We start from the raw sequence: 17,203 nt of genomic DNA on the forward strand, positions 1-17,203 counted from the left end.
TTTTAGGAGCATTAGCAACTAAGGCCATATTGCTTCGGGATATGCAGTGGTCATTCCCTGACCTTTCCGCATCTTCCATATTTGGTGGTCACGGGCTCGAACCCCAGTCTAATCAAGAAGCATGTGCTATGTACTGCTGCTCCTGCCCACCCGGCTACAGAAGGGCCCTTCCAGGTTTTTCTTCTAGTTCCTTTTGGGACCATTCTGTTATTTTCTTAGTCCATCTGTCATCACGTCTTCGAGCTATGTGTCCTGCCCAAAACCATTTTAGTTCTTTAGTTTTGATAAGAATGTCCTTCACTTGAGTTTGCTGCCTAATCCATGTGTTCCTCTTCTTATCTAACAGTCTGATTCCCAATATAATTCGTTCCATTCTTCGCTGTGTAGTTCTCAGCTTCTCTTCCATTCTTTTGGGGAGTGGCCAAGTTTCACTTTCATAAGCCATAGTGGGGAATACACATTGGTTCATTATTTTACGTTTCAGACAAACTGGGATATTGCTCCTCAGTACGTGACTATATTTCCTGAATGCTATCCATCCAAAATTTATTCTTCTCTTTACTTCCAGCCATTTATCATTATTACAGCTAATAACTTGTCCCAGATAAGTATATGACTCCACCTTTTCAATTACTGCTCCATCAATCATTGTCCCTTTATGTGGCATACTTGTTTATCATTACTTTTGTTTTAGCCATATTCATCTTTAGTCCAAAATCCTTACTAACTGTGCATAACTGATTAAGATGTTACTCTAATTCTTTGGGATCGTGGCTTATGACCCACAATGTTAACTGCAAATCGTAAATGGTTTAGTTACTCTCCATTCACATTGACTCTTTTTTCGACCAGTATAATCTTCTGAAAGCTTCTTCAAGAGCAGCAGTAAACAGCTTCGGAGATATTGTGTCTCCTTGTCGAACTCCTTTCTCGATTTTAAATTTACTACTGTCTTTGTCTACTCTAATAAAGGAGGTAGTGTTCTCATATATTTTCTTCAAAATCATAATATATGGGGTATATATGCCTTGTCTTTCCAGTGCCCGAAACATTGCCTTATGCTGTATGGAGTCAAATACCTTTTCATAATCCACAAATGCCAAGCATAATGGTGTTTTATATTCATTTGCTTTCTCCATTAGCTCCTGTGATATTATGTGAAGGCGACCCATAGTTGAGAATGCTGTCCTAATGCCGCCTTGCTCTTTCGGTTGATTCTCATCAAGTATTCTTTCTAATCTGTTAGTAATGACCGTTGTGAACAACTTGTAGATGTGGGTTAACAAGCTAATTGTTCTATAATTTCCAATTTATCTCCTTTCTTATTCAGCAAAACTATGATTGCATTATTCCACTGCTTAGTCGTCACACCTTTTCTAATGCATTTTGTGAAGAGCCTTGACACTTTTTGTGTTATGTCTCTTCCTCCCAATTTTAACAACTCTACAGTAACTTCATCTTCCCTTGGGGTTTTCTGATTCTTCATTTTCTTCAACGGATGTTCTACTTCATCAGGAAGAATATCGGGTATGTCATGTGTTACTAATTTGTGATCCATCTTCCCCAGTGCTGGCATCATTTCCTCACTCCTACTATAATTCTTTACAGTAGCCTTCTGCTATTTGAATTATGCCTTCTTCAAGAGGAGTGTTTCCATTTACAATGGGTTTCCTCAGCCTACAAGTTATTTGTTGTTAGGAATTTTTTCCCACCACAAAGTGCGGTTCAAGGTGTCTTGGTCGGTTAAGCCTCGGGCTGTCATGCACTCCCGTACTCCATCCATCCACGTCCTCCTAGGTCTTCCTCTTCTCCTTCTTGCAGGAGGTATCCATTCCAGGATAGCCTTTGGATATCTGTTTTCTTGCATCCGTTTTACATGTCCATACTATGTTAGACACTTTTCTCTGATGGTGTCAATAATAGTCTTTTTCACTTCCATTTTTTCCCTTATGTCTTCATTCCGTTTTCTGTCTCTTCTAGAAGTTCCTGCTGAGTGTCTCCAAAAATCCATTTCTGTGGAGAGCAATTTGTTTTCCGCTCACCTATTCAATGTCCAGGTTTCCGCTCCATACAATAGAAGACTTTGTACAATCGTTTGAAATATAAGTTTTTGTTTTATGTAGGATATTTTTGCTCTACAGAACAGAGTTTAACATGCCGATAGCCTTTCTGCCGTCTGTAATTCTCTTATTGATCTCTGCTTGGGATGATCCATCACTTTGTAAGACTGATCCCAAATACTTGAATTTATCGACTTGTTTGATTTTAAAACCTGCAATATTTAGAACGTGTCCTGGCCCTGAAGACAACATTTCAGTCTTGCTAAAACTGATTTTTAGACCCCATTGTTTATATTCCTCAAACAATTGACGACATGCATACTTTGCATCTTCTAAGTCTTGTGCTATCACCACCTGATTGTCTGCAAAAAGTAAATTGTGAATATAGGTGTTCTTATTAATGGGCAATTCCATTTTATTACATTTTTTTGACCAGGATCTTAGGCAGATGTCGATATAAATTTTGAAAAGTGTTGGTGACATGCAACAACCTTGTAATAAGCCTTTTGAAGTGTGAAATTCAGGTGACAAAGCTGATCCCACTTTAATTCTGCAACTATGTATATAAAGTGCTTAGCATCATAATACACAGCCATTTCTGAATAAACAGAAAATTTTTAAGGTGGCATCGTTTTAGGTTATATCTCATATTGTGAATACCTTCACAACGAGTTGCCATGATATTGCACTACTTCGAATAAGTAACGCTTCACCTAAGGAGAAGACTAGTGTTACTTATTCTCAGATAGGTACCACCACCCAGACAGCACTGTTTCAGGGCTATTTGGCCCTTCGTCAGTGAGTGGGTAGGTACCCAAGTGATGCAATGATGGCAAAAACAGTTATGAAGTATAACTCCACAATATGAGAGATGCCTGATGGTGTATGATGTATTTAGACTAATGCGCATTTAGGGCTAGAGCCTCAAGCTGCGAACAAATTTAGACTATGTATATAAAGTGCTTAGCATCATAATACACAGCCATTTCTGAATAAACAGAAAATTTTTAAGGTGGCATCGTTTTAGGTTATATCTCATATTGTGAATACCTTCACAACGAGTTGCCATGATATTGCACTACTTCGAATAAGTAACGCTTAATGCGCATTAGTCTAAATACATCATACACCATCAGGCATCTCTCATATTGTGGAGTTATACTTCATAACTGTTTTTGCCATCATTGCATCACTTGGGTACCTACCCACTCACTGACGAAGGGCCAAATAGCCCTGAAACAGTGCTGTCTGGGTGGTGGTACCTATCTGAGAATAAGTAACACTAGTCTTCTCCTTAGGTGAAGCGTTACTTATTCGAAGTAGTGCAATATCATGGCAACTCGTTGTGAAGGTATTCACAATATGAGATATAACCTAAAACGATGCCACCTTAAAAATTTTCTGTTTATTCAGAAATGGCTGTGTATTATGATGCTAAGCACTTTATATACATAGTCTAAATTTGTTCGCAGCTTGAGGCTCTAGCCCTAAATGCGCATTATTCTGCAACTATTATTCCTGTAAATTGCCTTAATAATGTTAATCAGTTGTCCATCAATATTTGCCTCTTTCAGTGCTTCCCATAAGTTTTCTTGGAACACTGTCATATGCCTTTTCAAGGTCAATGAAAATCATAAAGGTTTTTTCCCTTTTGATTGGCATTTTTCAAGGATCTGTCGTACTGTTGAGATATGATCTATACATGACCTCCCAGCTGAAAAATCACTTTGTTCTTCTGATACCTCGATTCAGGCTTCTAAATGGTTCCTAATCCATTTTCCAAGGATCTTTAACAGCGGATTCAGGACGCATATTCCTCTGTAATTTGAACAGCTTTTCCGATCGCCCTTCTTATAAATTGATGTAATATATCCTGTTATCATTTCTTTCGGTATTTCTTCTCCTCTCAGTATACTATTTAACAGTTTTTGTATCAGAACAGCCACTCCTCTTCCTCCATATTTCAGAAGTTCCATGTAAACTCCTCCAGGTCCAGGTGATTTGCCATTCCTTCCTTCCTTTAGCAGGAGTTCCACTTCCCTAACAAACTTTTATTATGCCTTCTCTGCTATTTATAAGTACACCATCACTATTCTGCTATTTATAAGTACACCATCACTATTCCAGGATAGCCTTTGGATATCTGTTTTCTTGCATCCGTTTTACATGTCCATACTATGTTAGATCATTTGTCTTTCTGTATTACTGCTCCTGGCTGCTGATTTTAAGTCCTTTGTTTTCCCCTAATACTTGTTCTATCTTTCTTGTGTTAAATCTTATGTACTCTCTGAGTCTCTTTCTAATGGCTTTGCATAACTGAGTATATTCAATTTTCTCCTTGTCAGTGTTTATCTTGCTCTTCATTTGTCATCTTCGGTTCATCATAACAAGTGTTTTGACTAATTTTTTCTTCTTTGAATTTCTTTTTCCCTATAGGTGTCTTTGGCTTTATCATTTTCAGAAAGTTGTAATATTCCTCATCGATATCTTGGTCCTGAGCAGTCTGCAGAAGCTCAAACTTGTTCTTAAGTTCCAGTACATACTGCTTTTTCTCCTCTTCTGTTATCTCAAAGACCTTTGTATTATTTACTCGAGTCAATTTTTTCCTACATCTATATCAAATGTGCATCTTACCATTCTGTGATCATTTCCAACATTTACCTTATTCAGGACAGTAACATCATTCATGATATATCTTCTGTTAGTGAGGATGAAGTCAATTTCATTAGTTGTTAGTCTATTCGGACTCTTCCATGTCCACTCTCTTTCACCATTTTCTTGAAAAAAAAAAAAAGTGTTCATTACTGACAATCCTTGAGATTCTGCAAATTCCAGAAGTCTTTCACCAATTCCAAAATTTCCTATAGGCTTTGCATAACTCAGTATATTCAATATCCCCTTTCTGTGCCGTTTTGTCTTTTTCCAACCTTAGCACTGAAGTCCCCATAATGATAGTGTAGTGGGCTTTCTGCTCATCTAGAAGGCTCTCAATTTCGGTGTACATTTCTTCAACCTCTTCAATCATCGTGGCTCGATGTTGGCGCATAAATCATTATAACCTTTAGCTTGTTTTTTTTTTTTTTTTTGTTAGTTGTTGGCGCATTGGTTTCTGTGGCCATAATGCACCTCCCAAGGTTTTTGCACTACTCTGTTCCAAGCCTGAGGTGGGATATGAACCTGCAACCTTTGGGTTACTAGGCAGGCTCTTTACCCACCTGGCTAGCCCGGTCAGCCTTTAGCTTGTACCTCTTAGAAATCTTGATACCCTTGGTGATGTACTTTTGAATTCCAAAATGTTGTTTTTATATCTTTATGGACAAGAAACCCAATTCCACCTTCGCTCCTTTCACTGTTTCCATTGGTGTACAGCAGATTTCCACTTTATAAACTTATAAGTGATTAATTTCTCCTTCTTGCTTCAACCAAACCGATGATATTCCAATTCACATTTTCTAGTTCCTTTTCCAGCTCTAATATCCTGTCTTCACCACCAATCCAATGAGCGATCTTGCGTTGCAACAGACCAAGTTCAGTTTCCATGTATGGCAGCCTGGTCGTACCCAGAGATTCTTAGCACCCTCTGCTTCCACTCTGATCCTCTTGCTGCCGTAAGAGGGGGAGTGAAAGCCGCTGGGGACTGAGGGCCATTTGTTTCATCGTGCTGTCATGTGCTGGAGGGTTTGGTCTTTTCCTCTTCACGCTGACCAGGCTTCTCTTTAAGAGAAGCAATCTAAACGTTCGTTACCACCTAAGTGACTTAACAGGGCTTACGATAGAGGTGTGCATGAGTGGATTTTAGGGAGGTAGGCCAACCGGACTTCTCCTAAATCTTCTGTAATAGAGAGATATTGGATCCATCAGTGTTTTAGGCTGAGTGTCTGATAACACACAGAATACCTGTTCCCCTCTAAGCCCTGTGCCCCATCATTATTATACTGAATTATCTACTATGTACAGTAGAACGTTGGTTATCCAGAATAATTTGAATGGCTGATTTTTTTGTTTTTTTTAATTAACGGTAGTACAATAAGCTCCAGGTATAGCAATCACGTTTACAAATTGAATTTTGATTATAATAAGCGAAAGATCAAGTATACTACCTGTTTATAACATATTGTACAAACAAAAAGTCCAATAAACTGAAAACTACAAATTGTTTTATGGTTGTGACCTCCATCTATGTGAACTTCAGAAATGTGCTGTAGAAAAATATACAGAGACAACTGGGTTTTCTCGGAAAGTATGAGTGAATTACAGATTACTTTAGCTCCATGTTTGATAAGAATAATATCGGCTGAAAACTGCGTGATTTATTATTTTTCTCAGGTTTTTACGGTAAAATATGAACGAAAAGAAAACGTATATTTTTAACATTGCAACGAAAAAAAAAGGTAATTATTAATAGAATTAGGAAAGGTGAAAATTTAGGAACTCTCTCCAAAGAGTTTAATGTGAGGACTTCAACAATTTACGACATCAAGAAAAATTCCAATGCTATAACAGCATTTGTATCGATTATGGATAGTGAAGGAGGATCTAGCAGGAAAAAGACTATGTCAAAACCCAAAAATGCCGCTTTAGTGCATTTTCAGATTTTTCTGAAGAAACCACAAATAAAATGCACTTTATTTGTGGTTTCTTCAGAAGCAAAGTTTAGGTGAACCAGTTTCTGGCCCAATGTTATGTGAAAAAGCATTGGATTTTAATCGAAAATTAAGAGGTAATGAAGATTAAGGCAAGGTTGGCTGAAAAACTTTAAACTGAGACATGGTATAAATATGTGAACTAGATATTCAAGGCAAGAAACTTTCTGCAGACGAATTGACAGCAAGTGTCCTTTAAAAGTAAGTTTGCTTCGGTTCTAGCAAATTAAGAGAAAAATGTTTATAACGTTGTTTATAACATTGATGAGATGGGCTTATTATGGGAAGCATTAACGAGAAAAAAACTGTAGCCACTAAAAGAGAAATGCCTACAACAGGTTTTAAGATGAGAAAAGAGCAGGTTACAATTGCTATGTGTGCAAATGCCACTGGCATTTGCACACATTAAATATGTATTATTAAATATTTTTTATTTAATTAATCTTAATTAATTTAATCGTAAGGTAAGATTAAATTCATTTAATCTTACCAGAAAAATTATCCGGTTCGATTATCCGGAAGAGGTCCGACATCAAATATTCCGGATAACTGATCCTCTACTGTATCTATAGCGATCCCTCCCCCCCACCAGGAATGAGAAAAGGGTCATTATATCAAAAGGTTTTTATACCAGTAGTTCACAAAAATCAGCAAAAAGGGTCAATACTTGGATTCAGCAAATCAATCATCATCAGCCATTTTCAATCCACTGCAAGATGAAGGTCTCTCCAGCATCTTTCCAGTTCCTTCCATTTTTTTTACAATTGCCATTCATTTACTGCCCACGAACTCATGAATTTCATCTGTCCATCTCCATTGCTGTCTTCCAGGTTTTCTTTTAGCTCCTCTTGGGCAATATTCTGTTATTTTTTCAGTCCATTGTCATCATATCTTCAGGCTAAGTTCCTGCCAAAGTCCATTTAAGTTCTTTAATTTTCATAAGAATGTCCTTTACTTGAGTTTGCTGCCTAATCTATGTGTTTCTCTTCTTATCCAACAGTCTGATTCCTAATATAATTCATTCCATTCTTCGATGCGAGTTTTCAGCTTCTCTTCCATTCTTTTGGTGAGTGCCCAAGTTTCACTTCCATAAGTCATACATTGGTTCATTTTTTTTTACGTTTCCAACAAATCGGGATATTGCTCCTCAGTATATGACAATATTAGCATTAGTTGAGGCATATGATGCAAGAAAGCAAGCTTATATAGTGTCACCAAAAAAAAAAAAAAAAAAAAAAAAACTCCCATTTCACCTATCCATTCACTCCAAATGGATGTCTAGTTCTGCCTTGAACTTATTTAAGTTGTTGACATCTACTACAACAGATGGAAGTTTTTCCAACTATCAACCACCCACTGACTAAAGGCAAATTACCACACATCTATTCTACAATTGTCTTTCCTCAATTTGAATTTATGTCTCCTCAGGTGAGTAATCTGATCAAGAGGAAGAATCTCATTAGCACTGAGCTTGCTCAAACCAATCAAGGCCTTATACATCTCAATTAGATACACCTCAAGGCCTTATACACCTCAATCTAGTCTCCAGAAGCTGCAAGTTGGGTAAAAGTAACAATGGGTAAAAGTAACAAAGTCAATTAAAACATGTTTTATAGTTAAAATGGTGTCATAAAACTTGCACGTAGGAGGGGCACAGCTCTCAGAAGGAAAGTGTAAGATGGCTGTAACCTATGTGGAGCCAAGAAAGAACAACACAACTTCCTTGCGATGATTCCTGCACAGATTAGACTGGCATGGTTCAATTAATTTATTGTAATATAGCGTAATTTATTTGTTGTCTGCCTGTTTCATTAAACCTGCCACTGGGAGTAAATATTGTGTATTTTTTTGCCAGTAGTCTGTATAGGGGACTGACAGGCAATGATTATTAATGAGACTTGCTGATTTGGCCATGGCATCAGCCAGATAGGAGGGTCATCGGTACCGGCATGTACTGATATGATCCAACTCTACATGGAAAATACTGCATTCAGGGAGAATCTTTTCGGATACAGTAGCAGATCCTACATATGATTCTGACTTCAAGCCATCTGTGTAAGCTGTCAAGAAGTCAGAATGTTCAGCTCTGTGCGCTGAACAGAGTTGCAGGTAGACAGATGGACATTTGACTTTATCCAGTTCTTAAGGGAAAAGTCACATGCTGGATCATGTGCATGCCAGAGTGGAAAGGGCTGCTTTGGTGATTGGCTAACCATGATGTTAAGCTCTCTGAGTAGCTCTTGGGCATAAATATCCAAGGAATGATTGGCAGTCAGATAGCACTGTAAAAATTTTCACAAACTGGCTCAAAAACCAATGTCCACGTAGGATGGTCTGGCAGGGACTTTAGTTCTAAAGTGCACTAAAGACAACTGCTTACATCAAAAGCAATAATGGTGGTTCATTTTCTTCCACATATAGGCTCTGAACAGGAGATGTTTGAAATGTTCCACTAACAATACAGATAGCCTGATGATGCATCGGAGTTCAGCCATAAAAGTAGAGTTTCTGACTAATGCATATACCTGGGACACAGTCTAGTTTAGATCATACAAGTGCACGGTAGATGAATAGTAAGGTACATCGGTTCACACCCCAAGATGTAGAGAAGAGAGCATGGAGAATATTGAAAATCTGACTCTGTGTATAAGGCCTAGTCAGATGAGTAAGAGCAGTAAAACACGTATGTATGGGTAAAATTAGCAGTCAATTAAAACATGTTTTATAGTTAAAATGATGTCACTAGACTTGCACATAGGAGGGTCATCAACCTGCAGCAGGAAAGAGGGAGTCTTATAAGGAATCAGGCAAGAACAACTTCCTTGCTACGATTCCTGTGAAGACTAGATTGCCATGGTTCAATTACAGATTTTATCTGATGTCATTTATTTGTTGTCTATCTATTCTACAAATCCTGCCATTGGGAGCATAATTTGCTGTGTATTATTCTCGAACAAAGAGAAAGTGAACCGCTTGTGCACTTTTTGCTGAGTTAGCAGATGTGTTTGAGAAAGGTTAACTTTTATCAAATAAGAGTCCCCAAAAATTTTGGGTCTAGTGCTACTGGAATAGCATTTTGTACAATGCCTCAATTAAGCTGATGTAGATCAGCTCAACTGCAACTGATGTAGATTAAGCTTATGACAAAAATGTATGCAAACATTCTTTTGTGGCAAGAACCTGAATCCATTAGCCAAAGCTCAGGAGTTGAGGTGATCAATGGCTTGTTTCAGTTGTCTTTCAATAACCGTCACATGTTGCATGACTGAGAAAATATGCTGAAGTCACCAACATAGACAGCACCCTTTACAGCTAGAGTAAGTTGTTCTGTGGCCATAGAGGTTTTTTGAAATGCCACATCTCCAAGTTGTCATATGCTTTCTCCATGTGAAAGAATAGACACCAGATATTCTCGTTTTAGGAAAGTATCCTGGATGGATATTTCCAGTCTAATTAAATGGTCCAGAGTGGACCAAACTGCAAGGTGAATTCCTACTGCATTTAAGTTAGTGGAAAGCAACAGAGGTGAGACTAGGGTTTGGTTGCCCAAAACAATGGGAACTACTCCATGGGCAGACCCATCCCTAGTTCTGTCCTTACATATAATAGTAGTGTTACAAAAGGAAGGGTTTTCATTTGCCTTCAAATATGTCTCCTGAAAATAAAAAAGCAAACCGGCTCATGCTTTTGCAGCAGGCACTCTATGTCGTCAGTTTTTTTCCTGAATTCACAACAATTCCGCAGTAAGAATTTAGCCATTATTTTGGCTTGTGGATTCATCAGGCATCTTCCAAAGTGCCGAGGGCTTACTTTTCTCAGTCTTGAATTTCTCTTTTGAGGAAGTAAGGACTGTCCTGTATCACTTTCTTTTTCCACAAAGAGTATCCAAGATTGAATCATCTGGTACCTCCTTTAGCTCTACATCCACTTTTTCTTGAGAAGTGGGAGGTACTCCAGGTCTGTGGACCAATAAATGTCATTTCACTTTGGAATCTGAAAACATAAGACTGTATATGCTTGAAGGTGTCACCTTGAGGATCCAAGCTTTAACAAATTGTTTGACTAATCCCAGCTCGATATGGAGTGGTGGAAGCAAGACAGTTTTTTTGGAACCAAAGGATTGCTTATTATATTATTTACACCAGACTGCAACTGAATTCTGGCAGACCATTCTCATCTCCTGTAGTGTCAATCCATTACTACCCATGGATCTGTCCTGTTATACCAGCACAGAAAGCAAGGGAACTTGGTGAAATCAAACAAAAAACCCACAAGGAAACTAATCATCTTTGAGTCCCCATAGACATCCCATTTATATTGGTCATACTTGGTCTTCTCTATTACATTTGTTTTCTTTAATATGAACAGAATGCACCACAACTTTCAAATTTCTACTTGAACTGTCTATGAAAAGAGCCACTCTTCTAGATTGTGACTAATATCAATCTCTTCATAAAGACTAATCAAATCAAAGCAATAACAGGGATTTAGGTCTTAGTGATGGTCAAAGTTCTTCACTAATTCATCAATTCTTGATTAGGAAAATGTTTACCAAACATTTCCAATGATTGTTTACCAAATTCATCAAATTCTAAAGAATATTCTCTAGAAGGTGGATTAGGAATCAGCAGATCATTGGGCCAATTCCCAAACCTCAATTGTTGCAAGTGCTGTGTGGCATCTGCAGCAATGGAGGATAGTACAAATGGGATACACTACAGTACTTAATCCAGAGCCTTAAACTCTGATATATCCACATACAAAAGTATAAATTGTCATACTATTTTGTGACTCTCCATATTGAAGATAAAGCAAAAGTCACACTTATGATCACCACAAAATTATACCTCTAATGTTTACCTTCAATTACCACAATAGAGGGAAAAAAGTAACAGTATTAAGAATTTTTACCCAAGATGAGGTGGCCAATTTTTTTTGGGTGCAAAGATGGGTTGGGAGGCTGGAGGCAAGTATAAGAACCACTGCAAGATGAAGCAATAACACGATTTAAGTTGTGATAGCCTTTTAAGTTGATTTTGACAATATAACTTTGGCAAAGTCAATATAAATAAAAATTAACAATGAATCCAATTACCTCATTGTCTGATTCAAACAGAATTTGATCATATTCACTTAAGGCGACTAAGAAGATGATTGATGTGACATTTTCAAAACAATGAATCCATTTTCTTCTTTCGGATCTTTGTCCACCTACATCAACCATCCTAAATACATGCACAGAATTTATATTATAAAATATTAACATAAAGTCTAACTAATTAACAATGGAATAAATATTTATCAGTTATACATACTATTACACTGAGTATAGCAACATACAAGGCTGAATTTAAAAAACAGTTCCAAGAGAATTTTGAATTAGACAACTATATAATAATAATAATAATAATAATAATTAAGGATAATTACAAACCAAATTTTTCGGATTAATGACCTTAGCTATTTATTCTTGGTTTAATTGTAAAAGAAGCTTCTCTGAAATCAATTTCTGAAAGTTCCTTCATTGTAACTGTCATGGCTGCCATAACTTCTGTTTATAAAAAAGTTGTTTCTTTAATGAGCTCTTCAGTTAAGGAAAATAAAATTAAAAAAATATTTAAAAAAAAAAATCACATGGTGCAAGGTCATGTTTAAAAGTGTTTGGAAACATTTGCAAGACAAACAGCAAGTCATGAGAGCAACTTCCAATTTTTCCTTACCCACAAATTGGTTCTCTTTCCCCACCAACTTAGGGATCACAGATTTTAAAAACAAAAAACCAGTTTTGTTACTTTTTGATAGACTTTTTAAAGGAGTGTACATGTAGTAAATATACATATAATGAAATAACTATTCTGAAAAGGAACGAGACAATTCACATATGAAAAATTAACAAAGAATATATAAACAATAAAAATACTAAAAAAACTGACAATCACTCATTTTTTTTTTTATTAATCCCTTCATCCTTCACAGTCCATACTCTATAATCACTAATTTGTACAACTTCTCTCCCTCCTTATGACTGACTGGTTGATGGATGACATGTTGCTATGACATGTGTTCTCACTTTCCTCACTTCTGAAATTTATTCAAAGAATGGACTTTTTCTAAAAGCTTTAGGTCTTTGGATATAACATCCAAAAAAATCTGAACATGGTACGTCCTTATAATGGGTTTTAATAATCAAAACTGATTTGACTGCATCCAGCTGAAGACTTTCTCATCAGTCCATAATGAATTCATCAAATAGAAAATATGTTCTACTGAGGCATTTGATCCTTCTGAAAATGAGAAAATATTTCTTTCCATCTCGGTCTGCAGTCTTACAATTAGTATTATCCCATTCAGTTATTTTATTCTCCGTTGAATAAAATTTGAAATTACTGTAGTTATCAAAGAGACTTGCTTCATTTATACTGAGGTTAGGTAAGATAATCTTTATTTCCTTGGCACATTCTGTGAAATTTTCCCAACAAAAGGATTTCCTCAGTGAAATCCATTCCATCTTTGCAAATACACTGAACGAATGAACGGTCCATTATTGTATATACTGAAGTGTAGCATTATAAAAATTTGCAGAATTTTTTTTTGAATGATTCTTTGGTCATCACACCTGCTTTATGAACCCTTTTAAGTTCAGTTTTCATATCACCATGTAAGATCATTTCATCGCTTTATAAGCTTTGTGACCAGAAAATTTCTTTCTTAACATCTAAACCTGCCACCTCTTCACATTCAATTTGCTGAATAGCATCAGAAAATCTTTATCTGACTTCTCAGAAATACAAAAGATTTCCTGTTGTTAAAAAATTTATATAAAATATTTGGACATTTATCCCGACTCAGAAGGAATAACTCTGTAGCACATCATAAAGTTCAATAGAATGATTCAGAGCTCATTCCAGTTACAACCATCATGTTTTGCTATGCCCAGAACAGTTTTATACCCTATTTCCACAAAATCAAAAAATACTTCAAATTTTCTACTCTGACTGTGAAATAGTAAAAATACTTAATTTTCCACAGAATTTCCTGGAGATCTATAGGTAATACATAAACTGCAATTTGTACATTATTATGAATAATGTGTGCTACAAAAATATTTTTCTGTTGAACTTTTCTTGAATTTTTGTAAAAACATTGTTTTTGCCTTTCCTTTTTAATCCACCAAAGTTTGTATTGGTATTATCTGCTGAAATACCTATTATTTTATCAACAATGTCATGTTTATTAGCAACTTTTAAAATGTAGTCAACAATAAGATCAGAGGTTTCTCCAGGGAGACTGCAAAATTCTAATATTTCTGTTGCCTTTATCCTGAATAAAATACCTCACTATAATCTGTAATCTTTAGATCAGTGTGGTTAGAAGCATCTACAGCTAAGCAGCAATATTTTGTATTCTTTAGGTCTTCCAGTATTTCATTTCTTGCATGTGGTGATAATACATTCACAGCAATAGCCATATATTTTATTTGAGCACAGGTAAGTTTTTTTGTTTAGGAATGTTTTTAAAGGAGCTGAAGTACAGCCATCGACCGGAAACTATGGTTGTGTTTGATAGTACGATAAACAAACTTAGCCTCTTTTGCAGATAGATCTTTTCATTGCTCAGTTTTTTTGCCTAAAAGTGACATTAATGATTGACTGGAGGATTTTGCAGCCACAGCAGCCTTAATGTTTTTTTGTGCTGACATGATCAAATATATCTGCTTTCCTCCATGACTAACACTAAACACAGCATGGCACAAGGAACACTCCACTTTTGAGGAATCATCACTAATACTTTCTTTTATAAATGGGAATTGCTCCTTTAAACTGTTAGTAAATTTGTATTTTCTCTTCTGCATTTTAAAGGATTATTTTTATATTCAAAATATAAAAATAATGAAATGTTAAAAGTAGAATACTAAGAAATCAACACGAACACTGCAGTGCGGACAATGCAAACCAAGACAATAACCAACTGTAACTCAAATCATTATAGGCATATCCTGAAAAAGGCCTCTGAGGTTGGGAAAATTCATATTTTAGTATTAAATCAGCTCACACCAACCATAAGAATAAGCATTTACTGTAACTAGAATATTTATTTACATATTAAAATAAAATAAATATTTACAAAAAACTGCTATTATATTAAATATACATGTAAAAACATTAAAACTGTGATAAAATCCTTGAGATAAAATATACACTAAAATAAACCGGATTAAAAGCGATAAAAATCTCTGGAGCTTTCGGAAGCTTGCGCTCCCTTCCTCAGCAGTAACAAAACTTCCTGCAGCACGTCCATATATAACAGGCTCACGGTACCTATACACGTGGTGCAGTCGGCGCATGGTCTGAACTGGAAGCGGAAATAGCTCGGGAACGTGTTAAGCAAAACCGTTCATCCGTACTTAGGATAATAGTTTCAAACAGAGGATGCATACGCATACCTCTGTCCCTATTCATAATATTGTGGTCGGATGAACAGATTCGTAGGCTCTCGAGCCATTTACGGTTCCAGAACCCATGCGCTCGATCCATGATAACCGCATCCTCAAATAAATATTCTAGTTACAGTAAATGCTTATTCTTATGGTTGGTGTGAGCTGATTTAATACTAAAAACATTATAGGCATTTCGCAACAAAGAACAACAAGGATGATATATCTTGGTACTGGTCATTCCATGTCACCACTATAAGGTTAAGTGCTGGCATGGGCTATTTTGTTTTGAGATACTTGTATACTTTTGTGAAGTCCAACTTCACAAAGGTAAACATTTGTTTCCTTTTAATTTACACATTAAAACAATTGTTTAATATTTTATTTGAATACAGCAAAAATAACAAATCACATTCTCATACTTCAACTAAGATTACAAAACAATAAAAAATTAACAATTACAAAACAAATCACAAATGAGAAGGATGAGCCCAGATAGCTGATATTTGGTTCATATTTAGTGCAATATTTGAAATTGCTACTCCCATGTCATCGTCTGGAATGCTTTTTTTTTTTTTTTTATAGCTGTTAATTTTGAGAAACCAACTTCACATAAATACGTAGAAAAGATAGCAATGTTTGAATTGCCATTTTCGATAATTTTGGATACTCATCTTGAAGAGAAAGCCAAAATTTTTCATAAGTTGTAGTCTTGAAACGAGCATGTAATGCTTCGTCAGAAGACAGGTCGATAAGATCTTCCTTTTGCTGAATGGTGATTTCAGGGCATGAAGAAATTCCAAAAGAAAATGGATCAAATGAATCCAATATAACTTTTTTCTGGAGATACATCAAATCATTTGTTAAAATTGTTAATTAGCATTGTTAGCTGGGTGGTGATGAAATCCGCAAATTGTAAAATGTCAATATCATTGCTATGAACAAAATAAGAAAAACATGGGAACATTTCAGTATTATTACATTAAATCAGTTTTCCAAAGATTAAGCTTCTTTTTGAAGGCTTCTATTTTATCACTGGGTATTAATTATATTTGTTCTTTGCCCTTGAAGACAAATTTAAATCATCAAGTTTTTCAAATAAGTCAACAAGGGAACTAAGTTTTCCCAAGCCATTTCTGATTTGTAAACAACTGAGCAAGGTTCTGATGATTTTTATCTGATAAAAATCAATAAATGTTTGAGGTCAAAAAGACCTAACACTTTACCACTGGACAATCACCTCACTTTCGTATATAAAAGATGCGTTTCATAAGTGAATCTCATTTCATTACAAAGTATAGAGAAAAGTCTGCTATTTAAGCTCCTACTTTTAATAAAGTTGATCACACTTACTGCATCTTTCAAAACTTTGTGCAAATCAGTTTGCATTTCCTTCACTACTAATGCTTCCCTATGTATAATGCAATGATTAAAAACTATATTTGGAGCAATTTCCTTTACTTTGCCTTTTAAACTTTTATTTTCTCCTGTTAATGCAGCTGAACCATCAGTACAAATCGCAACACAGTTGCTCCACATTAGATTATTTGTTTAAAAGAAAATATTTAAAACATCAAAAATCTTCTCATCCCTCATTCTACTTTTTTAAAGCTTTTCAAATTAGAAAATCCTCCAAAATATCCACTCGTAGCAGTATCTGACATACAATAAGTTGAGCAAGGTTAGATATATATATATATGCGGATTCATCTACCTGTATTGCAAAAATTGGACTTTCAATCAATTTAATACTTTAAATTTTGTTGTCCGCAAGACTGTCTATGGACAGAGGAATGGTTTTTAAATCTTTGCTGTACTTTTTTCTCCATGCATAATTGAAATCATATTTATTGCAGCTGGGAGAACAAGAGATTAAGTGAAAAAGGAATCATTTTTTTTCATTAGCTCTGGATGTTCCATATGTATGTGTCTTTTTAATTTAATAGGTTATGTTTTCTTTAGCCAGTTTTTCGTAACATATTACACACACAAGACTTTGCTCATCATCAACAACACTGTAAGTGAAGCTGTACTTCATAAAATTCTCTTGTTATTTTCTATTATTT

At 35.7% G+C, this 17,203-nt stretch overlaps 1 protein-coding gene across 2 annotated transcripts in view; it reads right to left on the reverse strand.

Moving 5' to 3' along the window:
• The window catches only part of LOC150080485 (guanine nucleotide-binding protein G(q) subunit alpha), a 214,303-nt gene that overhangs the window by 65,337 nt on the left and 131,763 nt on the right, over positions 1-17,203 (reverse strand). For both annotated transcript variants that reach the window (XM_090381701.1, XM_090381700.1), the window contains exon 5: positions 11,799-11,928. In XM_090381701.1, coding sequence (XP_090237827.1) covers positions 11,799-11,928 — 130 coding nt within the window. The remainder of the gene's footprint in view (positions 1-11,798; positions 11,929-17,203) is intronic.

Source organism: Mastigoproctus giganteus, chromosome 9 (assembly GCF_048544385.1).
Source record: "Mastigoproctus giganteus isolate SK-2022 chromosome 9, ASM4854438v1, whole genome shotgun sequence".
NCBI classification, from domain to species: Eukaryota; Metazoa; Arthropoda; class Arachnida; order Uropygi; family Thelyphonidae; genus Mastigoproctus; species Mastigoproctus giganteus.